This window comes from Xenopus tropicalis, chromosome 5, assembly GCF_000004195.4.
Source record: "Xenopus tropicalis strain Nigerian chromosome 5, UCB_Xtro_10.0, whole genome shotgun sequence".
In the NCBI taxonomy this organism is placed as follows: Eukaryota; Metazoa; Chordata; class Amphibia; order Anura; family Pipidae; genus Xenopus; species Xenopus tropicalis.
In genome coordinates this window covers 130466901-130488069 of record NC_030681.2, presented here as the reverse complement: position 1 = coordinate 130488069, position 21169 = coordinate 130466901, and the positions used below count along the sequence as shown (strand labels likewise).

The following is a 21169-nucleotide window of genomic DNA, read 5'->3' as shown; positions in this document are numbered from 1 at the left end:
TATGAAAGAAGAAGCGGATTGGGAGTTGGCCAAGACAAAGAAGAGACCAGTGCAAGTTGGCAGATGCTGAACACACTAAAATGATCTTGGTCAGAACACATAAGATCTAGCAATGTCCAGAAGTGCCAATTAATGATTCAGCTAAGGAAATTAGCCAAAAATGCAAGGTTTAAAAAAAATCCCCGTATAACTGTGAGAAGAATTTAAATGATGGCTAATTTGATGGTGGAGAGGCCCTGGGCAAGAGAGATTTTTTTCATTTTTCCATTTATCTCCAACTTATTGTCTCAGAATCTCCTGATTAATTGCTGCAGGTACCATTTCCATATCACCCTTCTATAACCATGACAAGTGTCACATATCTAGTGCAGGGACTTATAAGCTGCATAAATTGCTGTTTCAGCATCCTCCTTATTGTCCCATCCTCCTTACCCCCAAGCATGTCAAAACTGTCAAGCAAATTTTGTTACAGTTTGTGGATACCACATTAACAGGTCTTCTACTACATCTCCTGTGTCTTTCTGTAACAGACCTTTTGTAGAGGTTGGTTTTTATCCTCATGCCTTCTGGCACCATGCTATCACCTTGCTATTCCTGCTATCCCACAGCTATACTCCCTCCCCAGAGGCTAATAGGTCCGCTTTTGCTACAGACAGTTCTTATCTAACTATTCCTGCTTTCCCACAGTGACTCTCCCACCCCTGGGGTTATTATTCCCATGACTACTTAGAGACTACTTCCTACTATACCTGCTATCCCACAGCCACAGTCCCTTCCCAGAGGCTATTATCCCCGACTGCTACTATAGGTACCATCTCACCCTACTATACCTGCTATCCCACAGCCACAGTCACAGTCCTTTCCCAGAGGCTATTATCCCCCACTGCTGCTATAGGCACCATCTCTCCCTACTATACCTGCTATCCCACAGCCCCAGTCCCTTCCCAGAGGCTATTATCCCACTGTTACTATAGGCACCATCTCTCCCTACTATACCTGCTATCCCACAGCCACAGTCCCTTCCCAGAGGCTATTATCCCACTGCTACTATAGGCACCATCTCTACCTACTATACCTGCTATCCCACAGCCACAGTCCCTTCCCAGGGGCTATTATCCCCCCCACTGATACTATAGGCACCATCTCTCCCTACTATACCTGCTATCCCACAGCCACAGTCCCTTCCCAGAGGCTATTATCCCACTGCTACTATAGGCACCATCTCTCCCTACTATACCTGCTATCCCACAGCCACAGTCCCTTCCCAGAGGCTATTATCCCACTGCTACTATAGGCACCATCTCTCCCTACTATACCTGCTACCCCACAGCCACAGTCCCTTCCCAGAGGCTCTTATTATTTCTACTGCAGTTGCAGTCACCTTTCAAATGTCTCTTTTTACCCTCATCTTATCACAAGTCTATATTTCATGTTAAAATTGTTAGTATTGCATTCCAGCCTGGCCCTCTCCTCCGTCTGAGCAGTGCGTGTGTGTGGGTGGGAGGTGTTGAATACACCGGTTTTGGCTGCACTGTGAGAAATTTATAGAATTAAAGAGGAAAAAATAACTCTGATGAAATACCTCCTGGTGCCTTTCTACGCCTGCTTTTATTCTCTTGCTCTTACATTCCTGATGTTCTGTGAGCAAGCGAAATCCAAGCAAGTTATTAAATCTTTCTCACCCGGAACATTTCACAGCCAATTTGAAACAGCCTCAACGGAATGCATGTATATGATGAATGTAATTGTATATAACTGCTACCATGTCTGTTTTCTCTTTTAGTGGTCGCCCAGCTACTGATGGCAAAAACTCCCAGAAACCTCCAACAGTAAGTAGTAGGTCATATATACAAAGAGGCCCAAAGGTTGGAGACTTTGAGGTTTTTGGATATAGTTAGGCAGTAGGTTAAAGACAAAAGTTTCCAAATTATCTGAAATAAATTATTGCTCCTTTGTATACAGTCGTACTGCAGGATTCCTGCATTGATAGGGCATGGGTTATTGCATATAGCAAGAAGTGGGCAGCTTGCTATTTACAGAAACATAATATGTGATGCTTTGGTTTGGTTTCATCCATGGCCATACTCACAGTGACTTACATCCCTACTCCTTGGCATTACAATATTAATTTCCTTGGAGATAAAGGGGTTAAACGTGCCTTCACTTTATCGGGTAATGAGAATACTTTGTTTGAAACATTCTAATTCCATCACTCTCCATAAAAGCAAGTTTGTAATTGTTGGTTTATAAACTCCCGGGCCAGAGTGGCTTATTATAGCTGACCTAAGCGCAATTCTCCGAGTGCAGAGCAAGCAGTGCTGACAGACATTGAGCAGGCCTGCAGCTATCCACCTTTGGGAATTCTGCGCACATTGCTCCCCGCTCAGGAAGTTCTCTTCTAAATGGAGTGTTAAAGGGTGTTTCCATGTATATTGAGCTATTGTATAGCTCCAGGTCATGCACAAGCCGGCTCTGTACTGCTTATGTCAACTAAATCCCTTTGACATGCCACACAGTGTCCCCCCTAGGTCAGATGTGTTTTTCAATTATTCCAGACAGTTTTGAGAGAGGCAAGCTAGGCCTCAGACAGTTTCTGCCCAGCTGGTTCCCAGTTCTGACGACAGAAATTATGGGAGGGGTGTTATGTACAATTATCCAAGCGCAATTTTCAATCATTCAGGTTTTGCGAGAAATGCTCAGTCTCTGATTTCTTATCAGTTCTACTATGTTCCCCCCACGATTCAGGTGCAGGTTTTGCTGCAAAGTTAAAATCAAAACATCTTTATAGGAATACAAAAAGGCTAATAATTACCAAAGAAGGGGTTTTTTGTAGGTCTATTTTTTCAGGGTGTATACCCTACCCTGGCATTTTACATTACAGATAAATTACTGATAATTGGATTGGTATGGTAGATTAGGGACTCCATGAGCTGTAGGCCAGTAACAGCTAGAAAGCCACAGATTGCAGATTCTACAGGTCAGTGCTATTTGTTTTTTTTCCACATGATGGGCTGATAATCAGATTTAAAAACTATACATGGGTTTTATTTTATTGACATTAAGATGCAATCCATGGACCCACTGGAAAGGTTGGAGGCCATAAATGCTGACCTAGAGGAGGTCTACTTGGACCCTGTCTTATAACATCCAATGCATGTCATCAACCATAGATACACAAATACTAGCACGCTGCCTTATTTAACTTCTAGTTTCCTTTCCTCCTAGCATCTATCCTTACTCAGCTTTTAGCTTTCTCACACCTCCTAGCCTCATGCTTAATAAGCCTAGCCTCCTCCCTTATACAACTCCTATCCTCCTCTCTTGTACAACTCCTGGCCATATCCTTTATGCCTAGCCTCCTCCCTTATACACCTCCTATCCTCCTCCAAAATAAAACTCCTAGCCTCATCCTTTATAAGCCATCTCCTCCCATATATGTCTCCTATCCTCCTTCATTATACAATAGCATCAGCCTTTATAAACATATCTTCTTCCTTTTTCACAATTTCTAGTCTCCCCCTTATATAGCTCCTAGCCTCATCCTTTATAAGCCTAGCCCCTAACTCATAGCATTCAAATACAGCTTCTTGCTTCCTCCCTTATACAACATGCATTATCATTCCTTTTACAACTCCCAGTATTTTGCCTTATACAAACTTCTCTTACATAACTCCTACAAAACTGTTAATCTCTGTTTTAGACAGAGAAAACACATGGGACACAGAGACACAACAACTGTAGCAGCCCACTGTGACACAATCTCATATATTAGCATGTAACTGTGGAAAATTCCGCCCTCAGCTGTACAGGTCGGGACACATAGGGCAGTTTATATACTCAATACATTGTCATAACAGTGCATGCCAGTGCAGACAAATGAATGAAAAGACTTGTCTGCAGAGCTAATAATTTGGTACTAGTGATGAGGGATGTTGGGGGAGTTTTAAGAAAGTGAATACCAGATTCCAGATGGCATAGACTTGCACTTGTGTGAATTTTTTTTTCTTTATCGCTGATAGACTGAAAGGATAACAGTGGATTTTTTAGGCAGACAACAGAGGGGGGAGATAAAAAGTGACATTTGCTAAAGATTATGAATTTCTGCTGCATTCCTTAAGGTAGCCATACACGTTCAAATTTTAGTCTTCTTCCAACGAACACTCGGATATAGATCGTATGTTTAAATGCAACAATCTAAAACTAACATTCAGACTGAAATTGTAGGCTAAAGTCCTAAAAATAACAAATCGGAGGATGTTCTGAACATCAAATAATTGGGGACAACAATTGTACAGATTGTCAGATACACCACATATACGCAGATTTTATCATTAGACCAAAATGTTCTAACCTGTTCAATCATCTAAACAACCAATCGTCATGGTATAAAAATTATTGGGGCGATAATTCTGAGCCCATGCGTGGCCTGAAAATCGTACAAAATGCAGTTTTGTGTGATTATATCAGAATGTGTATGGCCAGTTTAACCATTTAAAATGGTAAAATTATGCCAAAATGCCAGTGTGGGAAACTTTCACAGCATTAACTTATCCAGATGGCAGGAAACACCCAAAGTAATTCCTTGCAATTTGTTTTAGATCATATACCCCTGGTAATGATAATAAGGTTTCAATTTATACTGTACCTGCAGGCTTTCAGGTGTTAGCCGACTACCACTTTCAAATGAGGGATCAGATGTGCAGCAACAGGTAAAAAGTCAGATGCTCCATTATAATCAACAACAATCTGCTTGCCTTAACTTTGAACTTGATATATTAAACATTGCCAAACGATATAAAAGCAAGGATCATCTAACAATGAAGTCATTTTCTCTGCAACTGAATAGAGGCAAGCAAGGGATAATTTGATAGGGAATGACAACCATTTCTATTAATGTAAAACAGTGTGTGGCATGCTCAACATTTTGGGGTCTCCTCCCTGAAGATGGGAGCCCCCAAAACACTGTACATGCCACATTCAGATCTTAATACGTTCACCAATATATAGTAAAACTGGGCACAATATTACATAATAATTTTTTCCCCCATTGTGCTCATTTTGCATAGCATGGAGCTAGTATGACTAGTAAGAAATGCTCAGCAGCCTCATCAGCCCATGTAGCCTACCTCACCCGCCATCTCAAGGTAAGTACTTCCATTTAAGAGGAGCTTTCTGCTTTGTTATTTTATATTACAATATCAATTAAGCTGTGCTAAACTGTCCATTTTTCTTTTACATGTTTGCTGGGTGGGGAATCTGTTTAGTCTGCTTATGACTTATTACATTGCCTTATTAGGGTGATGATGAGTACAAGACCCTGTATATATTGCCTGCACTAAGCCAAATGATAATTCCAAGGCGCCTTAAGGTTCAGATCTGGAGTTGCCCATTAAAATAAGTTACAGACCAAAAGTGAAATGTGTTCTGCTCTAGCAAACACCTCCATTCTGGCTAATAAAACGCAAAAGCATCAGTTTTATGGGGCCCCATTATACAGGAATCTCTCTGTAAATTATTTTGATGTTGAAATGAAAATCAACTGGTTGTTACCAGGAGAAAGTGACTCGGAGATTAACCTGGTAAGAAGAAGAACAACAATAAGGAGATACTTATCTGTACATAATCCAGCCAAATGCAACTTAATCTCCTAATCTTCTGTACCTGGGCCTTCAGAGGAACTCTCTACTCATTAGAATGGATTACTGGCTTCACTGAGAAAGGTACATTGGGAGAAATGGGAAATGGTACATTGGGAGGACTGTTGTTTATAAGCATTGTTTCTGGAACGCTTCAGAACAACTGGCACTTTGGCACATAGCACTTTGTCTGTTAGCAGCCTTCATAACAAAATACCAAATGTGCAGCATAGTTGGTGATGATCTCCAAACTGCCCCTGGGATACAGTCGTTCCAAAATCCCCTTAAAATTAGTATCTGTTATTCAGCTATATTTAATGTAAATGGGCGTAACACACAAATATACAAAGGCACATTTTCCTAAAATATAAATAAAGCTAGAAATTGCTGATATATTCTCCCTACAAACTGAGCACTGCAATATATTTATGGCCATGATATGGAGCTGCCTTATAGTAGTCTATGGGAAGATGAATCATCTGAAAGAAGCAATATGGCATCTCACAAGTATATAAATGCAAAAGTGCAGAGAAGATTGTTCTGTGTGCATGAGAAGCTTCTGTCTTACTTTCTGTTGCAGGAAATATAACACAAGTGTCCTTTAAAATGTGCTTTGTGCCTTGTAATTATTTCTCAATACAGAACAAAAGACACCTGCCACGGCCTACTAGTACTCACAAATGTTCAGGTGTTAGCATTTGGGATTCTGGTAACAGGGAGATCAGATATCTGTGGACACTGCTAGTCTGTATATTGCATATAAGGTGCACAACAAAGCCAAGTTAGGGTGTTCCTTCCTCACAGAGAGCATAAGACACATCTGGAACGTGCAGCCAGGTGGTATCTGAAAGTCGGCGCCCTCTGGGAACTGTGGTTCATACAGGATTGATTTGTTTCTCGGTGGTTTCCAACCCTCGCTTCCTAGCCTTTGTTTCAACCGCAGCCCCTGTGCTTTTTACTGAGAAGATGATCGCATTCCCATGGATAATAGCCTCACCTTCTGTTCCGGACAATGACTTTGAAGCAGGCCAGATGTCTGTTTTTCCCCTCACAAGTTTGACTTGGCTCAGATACTATGTGATGGGGAAGTCACGCTAGTGACCAGGATAATCTTCTTAAATGCTGGCAGGAACTGATATGCGCAATAGAAGAACATTGGACATTTCCACACAAATGCCAGTTTTACAGCAAGCCTGGACCTCCAGCCTCACAAAGGTCCCTTGGCAAAAATATGACTTAAATAATAAGTAATATTCATGCCAGGTCTGTGCAACCTTAAGGCCATCTACAGTACAGAACAAACATTGTTATACATAAGTAAAAATATATAGAAATGATATGCCATGTGGTAAGAGACACAGAAGAAAGGAGGACTCTGTCCCAAGAGCTTAAAATCTAAGTGGTTGGCTGTGGCAGCTGTCAGGGATACTTTGAATTATAGTTTGGGTTGCCACCTATTGCTAATGCAGAAACTAGTCAGCTGGGGGAAAATCAGTAGCAAACTAATAGAATAATATTATAAAAAAGTTTGTACCTCCAAGGTCTGGTAACCCACAGATGTTTGCTTTCAAGATTGTGATCTGTACGTGCTACCTACCTACTGTGGCTTATAGACCAGGTACAAGCTTTGTGACTTTTATTTTGTCGCACTATACATTTTATTTAAATATGCATTCAAGTAGTTCATTATTAGTTGATTGATGCCTCTTGTAGGTTCCACGATCCCAGAAATCGGAGTGGTGTGTATTTTTACTACAGAATAAGAATTTTACTTCTGGAGCATTAGTATCCTGTTACCACACTTCCCTAATAAACTGCATTACAGATCACACTGTTGCCAAATGTGCAGAACATACACTGCAACCCTAAAATATATGATCAGAGAGGCTAAACAGAAGCAGTGTCCCCATAAGGAAATTGCATCGATCAAAACCTTTTCTCTGTCTGGTATTTAGACCTTTTGAAACACAAAGAGTCTTTACAGAATCATACAGCACCTTGACATGGGCAGCATCAATGTATTCCTCAAAACAATTCAGACTTTATCCAATGTTGGATAAATGGATCGGACTTGTTAAAGCTCATATAATTAGAGTAAACTGCTGTTTGGTATCATAATAATATAGCCAGAAGCGTCATGATTTAACACAAGAAACCCCTTCAAGAAAAGAGTAAATACTACACAGCCTGTACATATCCCCAAAATAATTGAACATGAACCAATAGTACCCATGCCATAACACTACAGAAAGTGGCTTCATAAGTTCCTATAGGCAAAAAGAGACAATATAAAATGTTCTCCTATTTATATATCTCCTTCTCCATGATATAAAAGCCCCCTCCTACTATGTTTGGGCCAGTTCCATTAAACACACTCTGATCAATTGATGTCATTACTCCTGGAGCTGAATTCCCAGTGGGAGTGCTCGAGTCGGGTGATGACCATCAAGCACACAATTAATTCCTCCACACAGCTTCACTAATATGTTTATTAAGCATGGCATGAAAATGAAGCTTCGATGCTACGCTTTATTAAAAAGAAAAAAAAGAGGCAATTTTCCATCTGTCTTGCTTTGTCACATTCTAAGCTCAATATGTCGTCCTTAAAAAATATCTTTTTTCTGGATAAACAAAAAACCTCAAGATGTTAAAATTCAGATAAAATCCATTTTCCCCCCAATCAATGACAGCCTTTTGTCAGACAAATCTCTGTAACTATTTCATAATCCTTTGGCATAATTATGGCTGAGGCCTCAGCTGTCACTTTAAAGAAAGTAGGTTCAGCTGTTGTTGAATGAGAATTACTGATTGGTCATGGCTTTTTGTAAACAATATGTTGGGGGGGTATAATAACAAGGAGACACCCATGTCTGGGAAACTGCCCATTTAAACATTATTGCTAAATGGTAAAGCCAACCAATTATTTGGTCATTTCTGACACGATAATTGTGCCACTGGGGGCACTGTTGCCTTTGGGGAATCTAAAGGATATCTTGTGATAGAGGGCCAATATGCTAGTAGGCATATTTACATGGGCCCCTAGCGTTTAAAACCTTTGAACCCTTAAAGAAAGTAAATAAAGTCATAATGGCAATTTAACACAGATAACATAAACCCTTGATAGTTGCACTTTCGGCAGGACTTAAGTGCCTACACATGGCTTCATCATGCCAAGTGGAAACAGAGAGCACAGGGTTAATAGTGTTGTGTTTGTGCCGACTGTACAACACTGCTGAAAGATTAGTTGTGCTAAGAAAACAGAGCAATGCTTCAACACACCCAAGAAATGGAAAAATGGAAAATTCTCTTTCTGACCGTTAAAAAAGAATCAGCAGAGTGCAAAGGGCAACTCCGTCTGTCCAATAATTCAAGGGGAAAAAGGCAGTACGGGTGCATCCAGACATTGTCAGGAAGGTGGGGAGGAAAAGAAAAACAAGGAGCACTTCCTGCGCAAGGGAAATCAAGACAATCCCAACCTGCCCTTAGATCCATCATCTCTTTTGACCTAGAGGAATGGACGGATACATGTGAGGCACAAGCCAGCTGGCACACTTTCCACACAAAGACATGACATAGAAGTTTTACTGGGCAACCAGCAGAGAGAGAGAGATCTAGTACAGCAGAGATAATGATAGTTTAACTGCCATTATAAGTAATTACATTGTTTAAAAATTAAGTGGCACCCACAGAACGAACCAATAAGACACCCCACACAGCACTCCATTGTGCACAGTACTATACCATGCAGGGTGCCCTACGGTAATATTAACCTCTGGGTACAGGCCAGATGTGCAAGGCAAAGTGACAAGGGAAAACCTCTATCTTTGCAATTGCCCTGTCTCTGCAGCTGAGGAACAAAGAGAGTTGGTTGTGCCACATTTATGGATGGCTTATGGACTAATTAGCATCAATAAACTTAAAGGAGAAGGAAAGGCTAAAAATAAGAGCACCAGGGGGTTTCAAATAAGTGATTCCAATCACTGAGGGAGCCTTACATTTTGGCACCCCCGGTGATTTTAGCCTTTCCATTTCCTTTTAAATTCTGCAAGGCTGTCTCCCTCTGCCACGGCTCCAAGATGCCCTAGAGAGCTAGCCCCACAGTTTCGGGAACCATGGGTATAAAACCTGTTACCAAAAAGAAGCTTTTGGGGTACTGGACCTCTATTCTGTGAAGTACTGTTGCTTTGTCAGCTGCTGCAGATGATGGAAATATACAATCTTTTACACAATAAGCACGGAGAATGAGTAATACAGGAGAGATCAATATCATCTCGCCATTAATTCAGGCTTTTCATACATTCCTCTCCATCTCCCAAGAAAAATATCCACAGAGCTCTAGCCAAAACACGTTCTGTTTTTACACCCCTTTAATGTTTCCTGCTCAGCAAGAGAACGTGGGATCATCAGACACCTAGATCGTCTGTGCACACTTAAGATAAATACACTTTGTTTGAACAGTTCACAGGAAATCTCCCAAAAAGCATCTGACCTGGATGTCTGCATTATGCAGGTCTCCAAAGCTGCCCTGACATTTCTACTTTCTCTTTAGCCGGCCAGAAATCTTAGCCAAACAATCCTTCAATCCACAGAGGGGAAGGCAATGTTTAAACATGACTTGCAACCAATCTTTCTTGATGTAGCAATCGGAAAATTCCAGATGTAAATATAACATATGTGACTGTGAAATTGACGCCGGTGCAGAGAGATAGGTCAGAGTTGCAGGATACAGAAACTGCATAGATTCATGGGCTCTTCCAGCGGGCGCCATGGCTCTGGCATCACCAGACTGGCATGGAAGCCTCACAAGACGTACAGCAAGGATTTCTAGAACCCACTTTAAAAATGGTTTGGAAGCTGCCATGGCATTTTTAAGACGCTTTGGCTGCTAAGGGCCATTCAGAGTCTCTTTATCCATCCATAGTTTTAATGACAGTTGGCACAAGAATGCTGTTTGACAATTGGCAAGCAAGCTGATTGTGCCATTTAGAAAGGGCAACTGATTTTAAATAGACTGGAAACGACTCTAAATGGCAAGCACTGTCCCATTGAATAGCATCATCAAAAAGCAACTCTTTCTGGCAATAAATGATCTACATTGTTAAAAAAAATAATAGGCTAATCACCTCAAATATTTAATGCCAGGGCACCCACAATGCCCCTTTCCAGCCATACAAGAAATATGCTTAGGAACTCTGTCCAAAAAGCGTTATATCCCAGAACTGCACCACTTCCAGTGGACCTGATTACTAATTAACAGATGGTTAACTACGAGGAAATAATTTCCTGTATAAACACATTTTCTTTCCCTGCGCTCCTGCCTTTGTATATACAGCATGTTTTCTGACCTGCAAAAAAAAACATCATTCCGTTTGAGGGTTCATTTGTTTACAAAGTATCTTAGCTTTTACAAATATGAATTTTATAAACTTCCATTCCCCACTGCTCAGTGCAAGGTTCCAAGAGCACTGAACGCATGGGCCCTTAGTAACTAAACTACACCCAGTGATGATGGGAATATAAAAAGGGAAGGAGAAAAGGCAAAATAATGGAAGTACAAGACTATGGATTGAGACAGAGAGAAAAATACGCCTGGAGAAGGTCCCTCTGTTATTAATAAAAGTTATTCATCTACCTGCCAGTCTAACGTGGCCCAAAGTTACCAGGGAATTACATTTCTTAAACAGACAAGGCAGGTCACAAAGAACACGTAGTGGCATAGGCTGCATAGCAATCCTTGGAGATAGCCAAGATGCTGCTCCCCCAGCTTCTATGGCAGCCACAGCCAGGCACCTTACACACAACTTGTCAAAACTTCGTTTTCCCTTTGAAAGGTGAAGCCATTTAAAAGTCCCTTAGTAAGGTGTCCATCTACTGTATGACCTGATCCAATAACCCCCTTCAACTGGGGTCATTTCATAGAGACCCCAACTGAAAGCAGTGATTCAATAGATCACCAAAACTCAATTTTAAGGGGGTTTTTACAATGAAATACCCACAGGTTAGTACCATAATAAAGGAAACATCTGAGTTAAAGGAGAAGATATCCAGTATCTGAGCCTTTGTTTCACGAAGAAGGACAAGTTGGATCTACTATGAATCTTATGAAACTTAAACAAATTTGGATATTTATTATGTCAGCAACCTTATCCAAGTCTGGCAATGAATGTGCCTATAAAAGCCAAGCCATGATGTTAGAGTGATCATGTGCAAAGTATAAAAGAAAACATTCTTGGTTGTGCTGAAACCAACACAATAAATCAAGGCATAACAGACACTGAAATGAAACGTATGGCTTCAGAAGTATAACGTACTTAATGGATCATTAGTAAATTTTGCCATTAACATGAGCTCTACATATGGCCATTTCCTGCAATTTACTGTTTATTTGGATGGTGGGAAATATACGACTCTTCCCATTTCTTATTCTCCTTCGTTTGCTCTGTAGGAAATCATTTATTTCAGCAGGAAATGTTTAAGACACACCGAAGAGTCCCAGACGCTCTGCATGATTTGTGTCAGGGGAATATAATGAGATTCCCTCTACGGAAAAAAAAGATTTATCTAGAGAGATGTTAGCGCTGCCCTCCTGGATACAGGTTATGGGTTGTTCACTGCTTTTCTGGGACTTCCATCTATAAGAAATATGTTCAGCTCCTTCTGGCCCCGTAAGGGAGCTGGGATGCTGGGAGTTGTAATCCATTAACAGCTGGGGAGAAACAGGCTTGTGTTTCCCAATTAATGAAAGCTTATCAGCAGGACAATATGAATTTCCTCTCAGATTATGATTAGTAAATCATGTTTGCTTGCTAGGGGGCTCTGCTACAGATGACCACATGAGTGTTTATGACATATGGATGACTAGGGGTGCTGGGAACCGTAGTCTAATCTCTTATTATCCACAACCAACTATTCAAGACTTCAACACAGCACTGACTCAGCCTCTGATGAACTGTTTAGTCTTTGCAGTTATTCTATTATCTGTTAAAGCCTGACTTACAAAGGACTGCTGATCCACCGGGAGGTGGCTCCCAAAGGAGACGGTTCTAGTGCAGCCCCTTTGTACTCATTATCAGCCACTTTGGGTGGTCAGAAAGTGATCGGTCACAGCTGCACAGCACATTCAGTTCAGCCAGAAGCCTTGGGTGTTACCTGCTATAATGTGCAAAGTATGTACCTTACAACTATAGGTGCCCATACATATAAAGATCTTTTACCAATATGCCATCTGGTCCAAGGGCCTAACGATCGGATCACAATATAGTACAAGCAGGCTGGATCAGGGCAAGGACTGCATCAAGGACCGCATTCCTTGCCCTGATGGGATTTTTTTTTGCCCCTTGGAGAGCCCCATACACGGGCCAACAAGCTGTCTACTGTCTGTCAGCAGCTTTTATTAGCCTGTGTATGGCCACCTTAAAGGGGTTGTTCACCTTTGAGTTAGCTTTTAGTATGATGCAGAGAGTCTACATTGGTCTACAGTTTTCATTATTTGTAGTTTTTTTTAGTATTTCATTTTCAGTTCAGGAGCTCTCCAGTTTGGCATCTCAGCAGCTATTTGGTTGCTCTGAATAGGAGAGGCCTGAATAGTAATGAAAGTTACAAAAAGTAACAATAACAATAAAATTGTAGTCTTACTGAGCTATCATTTTTTCTCTGCTGGGGTCAGTGACCCCCATTTAAAAACTTCAAAGAGTTGGAAAAAGGAGGCAAATAATTCAAAAACTATAACAAATAAATAATGAAGACCAATTGAAATGTGGCTTAGAATTGGCCATTCTATAAAATACTAAAAGTTAATGTAACGATGAGGAGGTGAGGAGAGACATACACTGTGGTCGAATTAACCTGCATGTTTGTGGAGTGCTGCCTCTGTGTCTCTCTAAGCTAAAAGACACAATTTTCTGGTTGAAAAAAATGGGAATTTGTTTTTGGTCCATTTTTTTCCAGTTACGCTTTAGATAATGCAAACACATGACTTGGGCCAAAAATCCATGAAAAGTAAAAGCAAAACATTATAATATTAAATATAAATGAAGAAATAAACAACAAAACGATGGCTAATTTTGGAAGCGCAGACTATGATCTCATTAAGTATAAATGCGTACAGGGATTTTCTGTTAGTTTCAGTGATCCTTGCAAAGTTAACGTGTAATCCAGGGTCTAGTGAATATTTTATCAGCTGGGGAAAAGTGGTTTAACGTTAATGTCACCGGATTGTGTCAGTGCCTTGTAACTTAAAGGGGCAGTATACCCTCTTGTTCAACATGAGTGCAGTGAACAGGGCATGTTGCAAACATCCTTTTCCACTTTTAATTTAGAAAAATCTATGGGATTTTTTTCTTATTTGTTGAGCAAAAGCTACTCCATGTCTGGTCCTTATGGTGTTGATTATTAGATCACCAGTATAAAACCCCTTCCCTTCTCCATTCGTTGTGACTGTTTTATTAACAGGAGTCCATTATGCAGGGAATATGCACTGGTAATGTAAAGTATATTCAGCACATGCCCTATACACTGAACTCATGTTGCCCAAGGGGGTATAGTGCCCCTTTAAAAATGCTGCACAAAGGGTTGCGCTATAAGAAAAGCAACAAAACAAGTGTGACGTGATGCAACAGCACTGCAAACCTCTTCATTTGGTCGGTGCTTGGAAGAACTGACCTGATCCACTGCCACCAAGACTGGAAACACTGTTGCATCACGCGACATCCTGGAACTTACAGTAATCACAGATGGAGTCATGGCTGAGTCTATATATCCAGTATTTACGAGCAATGCTTGTGTTCTATGCCTGGCATAAAATCTGGCTTATCTTGAAAGGAACTGCATTTTAATGTAACTTGTTTCACCGCCATGCCAAGGACAAATAGGGTGTAAAGGCACAGCCTCAGAGTATCAAAATATAGTTGGCACTTTAGCTGGTATAGTGAATTGGTGCCCTGAGGCAACAGTGTGGTTTCTATGAGTTATGGGATGTAAATATCTACAGCAGGCATACTCCTACAAAGCATCGCTGGTGCTGGCAAATGTACCCAGTCAAGCATTTTATGTCTCCATTGCTTCATTTCATAGCCGTGCTTCAGACATTTCTCAGTATCTGGCATGTGTGGGGAGCGCATCTGTCTGGGAGACTCTGCGCTTCCATTCCATGAGCCTCACTACCCATATAGAGAGAGACAGGTCTGTGCGAGTGCAGCTGTTTTGATATGGATGGTGGCACAAAACGGAGAGAGCGGCCAGTCACTACACTGCCTGCAGCCTGGCGAGATACAATATGGATGGCAGGCACTGTCTGAAATTTTTTTCATCTAAATAAAGGTCCCTTTCTACTTGTTCCCATTGTCATTTCCATCAGCAATGGAGTGGCTGGAAATACTTATCTACCTAAAATACAGACCCCATAATATTATTATATAGTATAGCACTATTTTAGGGATGTCCCTATGCTCCACAAAAGTAATTGGCTCCTTTCAAGCTCAGTGAGTCTCCAATATCCATTGTGGGCAATTAAACAAATGGCTTTTGTAGATACTCATACATTTACAGATAGCCTTCTAGCTTATTGTTTCTAAATCCTATTGCCAAAATTAGCGTACCAAAGCTTAATGGCAAAGCGTGACCTTTATTTTATTAACTCTCCTGGCCCCTTGGGAACATGCCCAGCAATGTAATCACATTGGCCTGTTAAGCCTTATAATGCTGGTGAGGTGGCTCTACTAGCAAACTGTTTCTTGCCTCTCAGTATACAGCTGGCTGTTAGGGTGGCTATAAGGGAAGGATGCTAAAGCCTGGAACCAAGCAAGCAATTCTCTTTATATACATATTTGTCCAGCCACGTCCAGGTGGCATTGTCCACCAGGTGCCATATAGCTAAGGATGCTGGAAGCTGTAGTAACCCACAGCTGCTTTCCAGAATCTACATTATCATTGTGAACTCAAACACCATTTCCCCAGGCAAAGATCCTTTTCTATTGGCTGCAACAGTGGATGGCAGTGGATGGGAAGAGGTGGCCCTCCAAGGGTTTTTATGAGTCCAAGTGCTCCAGATTGAATGACATCATCTTTTTCCTGGGGTCCAGCCTACAAACATGTTGGTATAAAGCATACTGTGCCTCCCCTACATCTAATTTCTGTATAGTAAATAAGGCGGATAAACAGAACAGTATGTATGCGAGGCTAGTCACTTTTCCTTCAGTGCTGCTGAATTCCATATTCAAATGCATTCTCACTGCCTGTTTTCCCTCAGTCTTTTTCTGAGCACCCAAAAGGCGGGAGGTTTTCCTTTTGGCAGCTTTTTGCTCCATTAGGCAAATGTAAAGGCCTTGTATTGTTATGCGTATGGGAGAAACAATCGTCTCAAACACCTAGAACAATGCGAGAGACTGGGTAAGGCTGTCACGCAGTCTGTGATGAGAAACATCACGTTTGCAAAGTGTAAGGTTTACCAAAGTGGGAAAAAAAAGCAGACCGGAGAGTTGAAGAGAGGCGAACTGGCATCACAGAAGCTCCTATAAAGGTTTTTGTTAAACAATTGTTATATATTTTGAGTATATACATATACAGATCATAAAAGCCCAGTCAGCTATTGGTGAACGGTTAGGAACTGTAGATCAGCAATAAACAGTTAGACATGCTCAGATTACATATTTTTCCCTCTTATATTTGGGTTTCTGCCAAACCATATTGTCCAAAACGCTAATCCTGGACCTCTATGGATACAGCAAGTGAGCCAGCAAGCACATCATCAGCAATTAAAAACAAGGCAGCACCCTCCATTGTTTAGGTAAAACCAAGATAATACAGGGCTTGGTCACCTGAGTAACAACGACCCTGTGGAATCCCTGACTGCACTGCCCTACCTTTTCTAACATTCCCTTGGAGCTTATCTCTCTGCCACATCTCACTTTCCCAAGCCTGTACCCCGTGCCCTCTCTTCAACCATACACTGCCTTCACCCCAATGTCTACAAATGGCCTTTATGTTCCTACAGGCTAATTTTGAGGGTCTCGGCAGAACAGCTGTTGTATACAGATGAAAAGTAAAAAAAATGTCATTGAGCCCCTCTTATCTCTTCTGCTGCAGGACTGGGAGGAAAATGTGGATTCTACAGTGGGGAAATATAGCCTCAGTAACATTTATTGGTAGGGCTGTCCAAATGAGATTGAACTACACTTCTTGGATAGAGCTGGACTTAACAGCTGGATTGCTGCAGGTTGGATAGTTGTGTTCATGCACATACGACGGCATTTTTCCCCAGGCCCTTCATTAACCAACGACATTCCTTCTCCAAGACATTATTCCCTTGGTATTCCTTGAATCCTTGAGTTGGTTCAGCTCCATCTCCCCATACAAATGCCTGCTTGCTCTTCCTAACTGAATCGCTTTCCCTTATTCACCACAGAGTCCTCACTAACTCTTGCCTCAATATATGTTGCCCATTGCATTTTCCTCACTACATTTAAGATCATCCTAATCATTTAATTATATAGTGCCATAAATGAAATAAATAGTGCCTGTCCTTGCATGCTTTTTGACAGACTCCCGAGAATTTATCTGTTCAATTCCTTGTGATATAGCTCACCACTCTGGATATGTCCAGAAAAAAGCCTCTCACCAAATCCCTAGCACCCCCAGAGAAGCTCACGCTGTCATGTTAAATGCTATATAAATTCCAAGGCAGAATGCGCTCTGACCAATTCTATAAGAAGTAGGAGAGTCGAGAGAGAAGAACAATGCAGGGTCAGATAAGGATAACAAGGGAAAAGATGTGAGATTGTAGTTAGTAAAATTAAAGCAGCAGGGGTGAAATAGGAATGGAAATGGAGCAGCGAGGGAGAAACGCGTTGAGGAGAGGCACAGAGGTACTGTACAAGCTCCACAGCAAATGAGAAGTGTTGGACTGATTGCTGTCAGGAAAAAATAGGTTTTTAGACAAAAAGCCAGCACAGCGAGAGCGAGGGAGGGAGGCCGAGGATGATTAGTGAACGGCTGAAAGCAGACAGTGCTCAGAATAGTAATCCAGGGAAAGAGGGGAGCCAGAGGAGACAGAATATAAGAGGAAAGACAGATGTGCTGGGAAGGGCCACGGAGAAATGTTAGGGAAGAGCCAAAAGCTATGAGAATAACAAGGAGAAGGAGGGAGCTGGTGGGATTTAAGGAAATGTTGGGGCAGGAAGAAGAGAATAATGAATCGAGCAGAGATGTCACCCAAGCTTTCGAGCTGCTATAGAACTTCTACTCCCATCATCCTCTTCCCGATGAAAATTCTATAGGGGTTGTTGAACTACAGCCCATTACTCTTTTCCATTGGTTCCGAAAAAATACAGGTTCTGTAGCTGATACCCAATATGGTAGGGTTTTGGAACCGATGGAATAGACAAACAGGGAGAAGAGTGGTGATGGGATTTAAGGGAAGTGATAGGGAAAACAAAGGCAGGCAGCATTATGGGCAGCAGGGAAGATAGGAGACAGAGCTGTGAGCGGGCAGCACTGATGGACACTGTAACGGCGCTGCGGCTCCACCAGAAAGTCTCTGCAAGGGAAGGAGGCTCACTATGAGCCGAAGTGTCTTTGGTCACGCTCAGCAGGCTAGACATGGGCACAGCCCAGATATCACTTCATCCTCCCTACAACTCCCACCTTCCAGCCCTGTCCTGTCCATCCCTATCACCCTGAGACTCACACACCATCAGCACCGCAATGCAGCTCTGTCCCTTTGGCACTGCCATGTGAATGGAGGGAGGACTTGTGCGATGGGAGACAGCAGCTTAGCAACCCAGGCAGGTACCCTGTGAGGAGCTAGCCAAGCACAGGGAGGCCAGTAGCAGCAGCACACATCTGGAGCACACACTCGCCACAATGCCCATCTGTACCAATGATCACACTCGGTCTGGCCATACAGGAAGGCAACATAAAAACAGACACAAATGCAAATGTGCCCCTCTTCTATTTAATTAGTCCAGTTGCTTGAAAACCAATGGCACGGGCACCTAATCTTGCTAGGGATTAGGATTAGCCCCAATTTGCAATTGGTTACATTATATTCAGACTGAAGGAACAGCTAATAAATTCCTTGGGCTTCAAACAGAAAAAGCTGTTGGTTCGTACATCCCCATCTGTTATCATTCGGCCTGGATCACTAAACTAGCCAAACGCGTAGTTAATACTATCTGCTACACTCGGTGTGCCATTAACCCCTTCAGCAGGGCCTATATCAGACTATAAATTCTGGGGCTATCTATATTCGCAGTGCCTGGCTGGGAAAGAGTTAACGAGCTAATGAATTGGGTGTCCCTGGCCATACAGAAAGACTGGCCTGCAAAATCAGGAAAGATGAAAATACAACTTAAATCAGGCAGAAACTGACACCCTACAGCTGTTGTCAAACTACTACTCCCAGAATCCCCTATGAGTCAGAGGGAATCTGATTTCTATGCATGCTGAATATCCCTAATATATATTAGAAATGACATAAGTCCTTTTATTTGTGTTCCTTCCGTCTACTGCGGGGGCTCCTCCCTACCCCAAAACCACTTGGGGGGTTTGGATTATCTACCCGAATGGCACCTTCCCAAACTCACCTACCTTGCTGTCTCTAACAGGTGTCCCCAATAGGAATATATCTATCAGCCCCGTCACAGCCCAAATCTGCACAGAACATTCCCAGTAACAAGCTTACAATTTACGCACTGATGTACAAAGCCACTGAGACAGTTGCGAAGAGCTCACAATCTAATAGAATTCAGGAGGGTTACGATGATCCATATACATCCCCGTGGGGCTGACATGCTGGGCTGCCAAGGGGTTTAATCTAAATGACAGGAGAAGAAGGATATAATAACCCCCCATTCCTATTCACTGATCCTCTAAACATTAGGAACCCCCATGTGCCCCCCCCCACCCCCATGTGTCTCTTGGCCCCGCTGTCTCTTACCTTCCACAGCTCCAACTTGGCTCCCAATTGAGCATAACAACAGTAGCAGCAGCACATTTAGTTCCATGGCAGAAGGCAAACAGTATTCACAGGCTCCCCGAAAACAAGAAGGGAAAAATGAAGATGAAAAGAGGGAAGAGATCCAGTTGCAAGTTGCAATTGGTCAGGGTGTCCCAGAGAGAAAGCGTAACATTAGCTCCTTATTTGGCAGGCAGGTCCCATGTCCCCTTGCTCCGGAGCATCGTTAGGGTCCCAGGCTGGAGGTGCACATCCAGGAGGCAGCGCAGGGAGGCAGGCATGTCAGTGTGTGTGCCTGCAGGCACCATAGGCACAGGGTTATCCTACTCTCACACTAGCAAAGTGCTCACTGGAGGTGCAAAGGCTGAAATGCGAGGGGGGGGGGGGACAAGTTCTCATTCCAGCATCTCCCTACACTCCCCGCTTCCAAATTCACCCGCTGTACCCCCTCCCTCTCCCATCCAGTCTGCGTTTCCACACACCCCTCACACCTCCCAGCCAATCAAAGAACACAAGGAACACGCACCCCCCAGCCAATCAATAGGAGCCCCTCCTCCCTCCGCTATTGTTGAAAGAAAATTACTTACATTGACCTGTAGGAAAGGAAGTCTCCCGGCTGCGCTGGTTTGAGCGGCACTGCCATCTATTGGTGTGTATTGGGAACTGCAAACCGAGTATCGCTAGCCGGTTAGCCAAGTCCCTGACTGTAGCCCTAGCAATGAGCTGTCCGGTATTTGTTATGTTTTAAAAAGAGTTGTAATCTCGAAATATAATTGTGGCTAATAAAAAATATAAAATAGGAATTCTACATTCTTGTTTCAATATACATTTACAGTTTTCACGTGTTTTTTTTTTAATAAAATTGTTTGTAAACATAGTTTGCAATTAAAAGCAGCATTTTCTATCAGTCAGCTTTCTAACAGCGACAATTTCCCACAATGCCTTGCACGCTTCTTCACAGGTCTGCCAATCAGCAGGCTACTGATACATTGTTTCAGCAGTCAGAAACCAGCAGGGACAGGCAGGGTTTCAGTAGTGAGTACATTTAGGAATAACTTTAACCCTTCCAAGGGTCATGCAGCCAAATGAGAAAGATTGTTAACAAATAGTTAAGCCATAAAGGCCCTCTGTCATTGTAGCCCTGACATCTGTATTTTATTTGTGTCCTATATTTTGGATTGAGCGACCCTAATAGATTGGATCATCAGGGTGGTTATTCTGTCTTCTTCAGAAGTACAGGTCCTACCCCCGGTGCAAGCCATTGGTTGCTGCTGGAACTTGTAGTTTTTTAAACTTGCGTGCTCAGATGCTACTGAATTTCATCTTCTACATTTCTGATTTATTTGAGAAATGCTTGGGAGTTGTAGTATGGCAACACCTGGGGGCCCAAGGCTGACAAACCCTAGTTGAAAAATGGTGCTGTTGTTTGATTTCCTGTGAACCCCCTTCTTTAACCGGGTACCTTCATCTCTCCACACGCTTCAATTTTTTGCCCACAGTTACAGGGGCCCTTAAATATGCAGGAAGGACGGAATAACTGGCTAAGGTTGGGGAAAAATGGGGCAAGGTCTGTGCTTGCTGC

At 42.2% G+C, this 21169-nt stretch overlaps 1 protein-coding gene across 1 annotated transcript in view; it reads right to left on the bottom strand.

Annotated features, from left to right (window-relative positions):
* Positions 1–20072, bottom strand: part of ephb1 (EPH receptor B1) — a 134916-nt gene extending 114844 nt beyond the window's left edge. The window contains exon 1 of the mRNA XM_002935075.4: positions 19570–20072. Coding sequence (XP_002935121.2) covers positions 19570–19636 — 67 coding nt within the window. The 5' untranslated portion in view covers positions 19637–20072. The remainder of the gene's footprint in view (positions 1–19569) is intronic.
* Positions 20073–21169: the final 1097 nt, after the last annotated feature.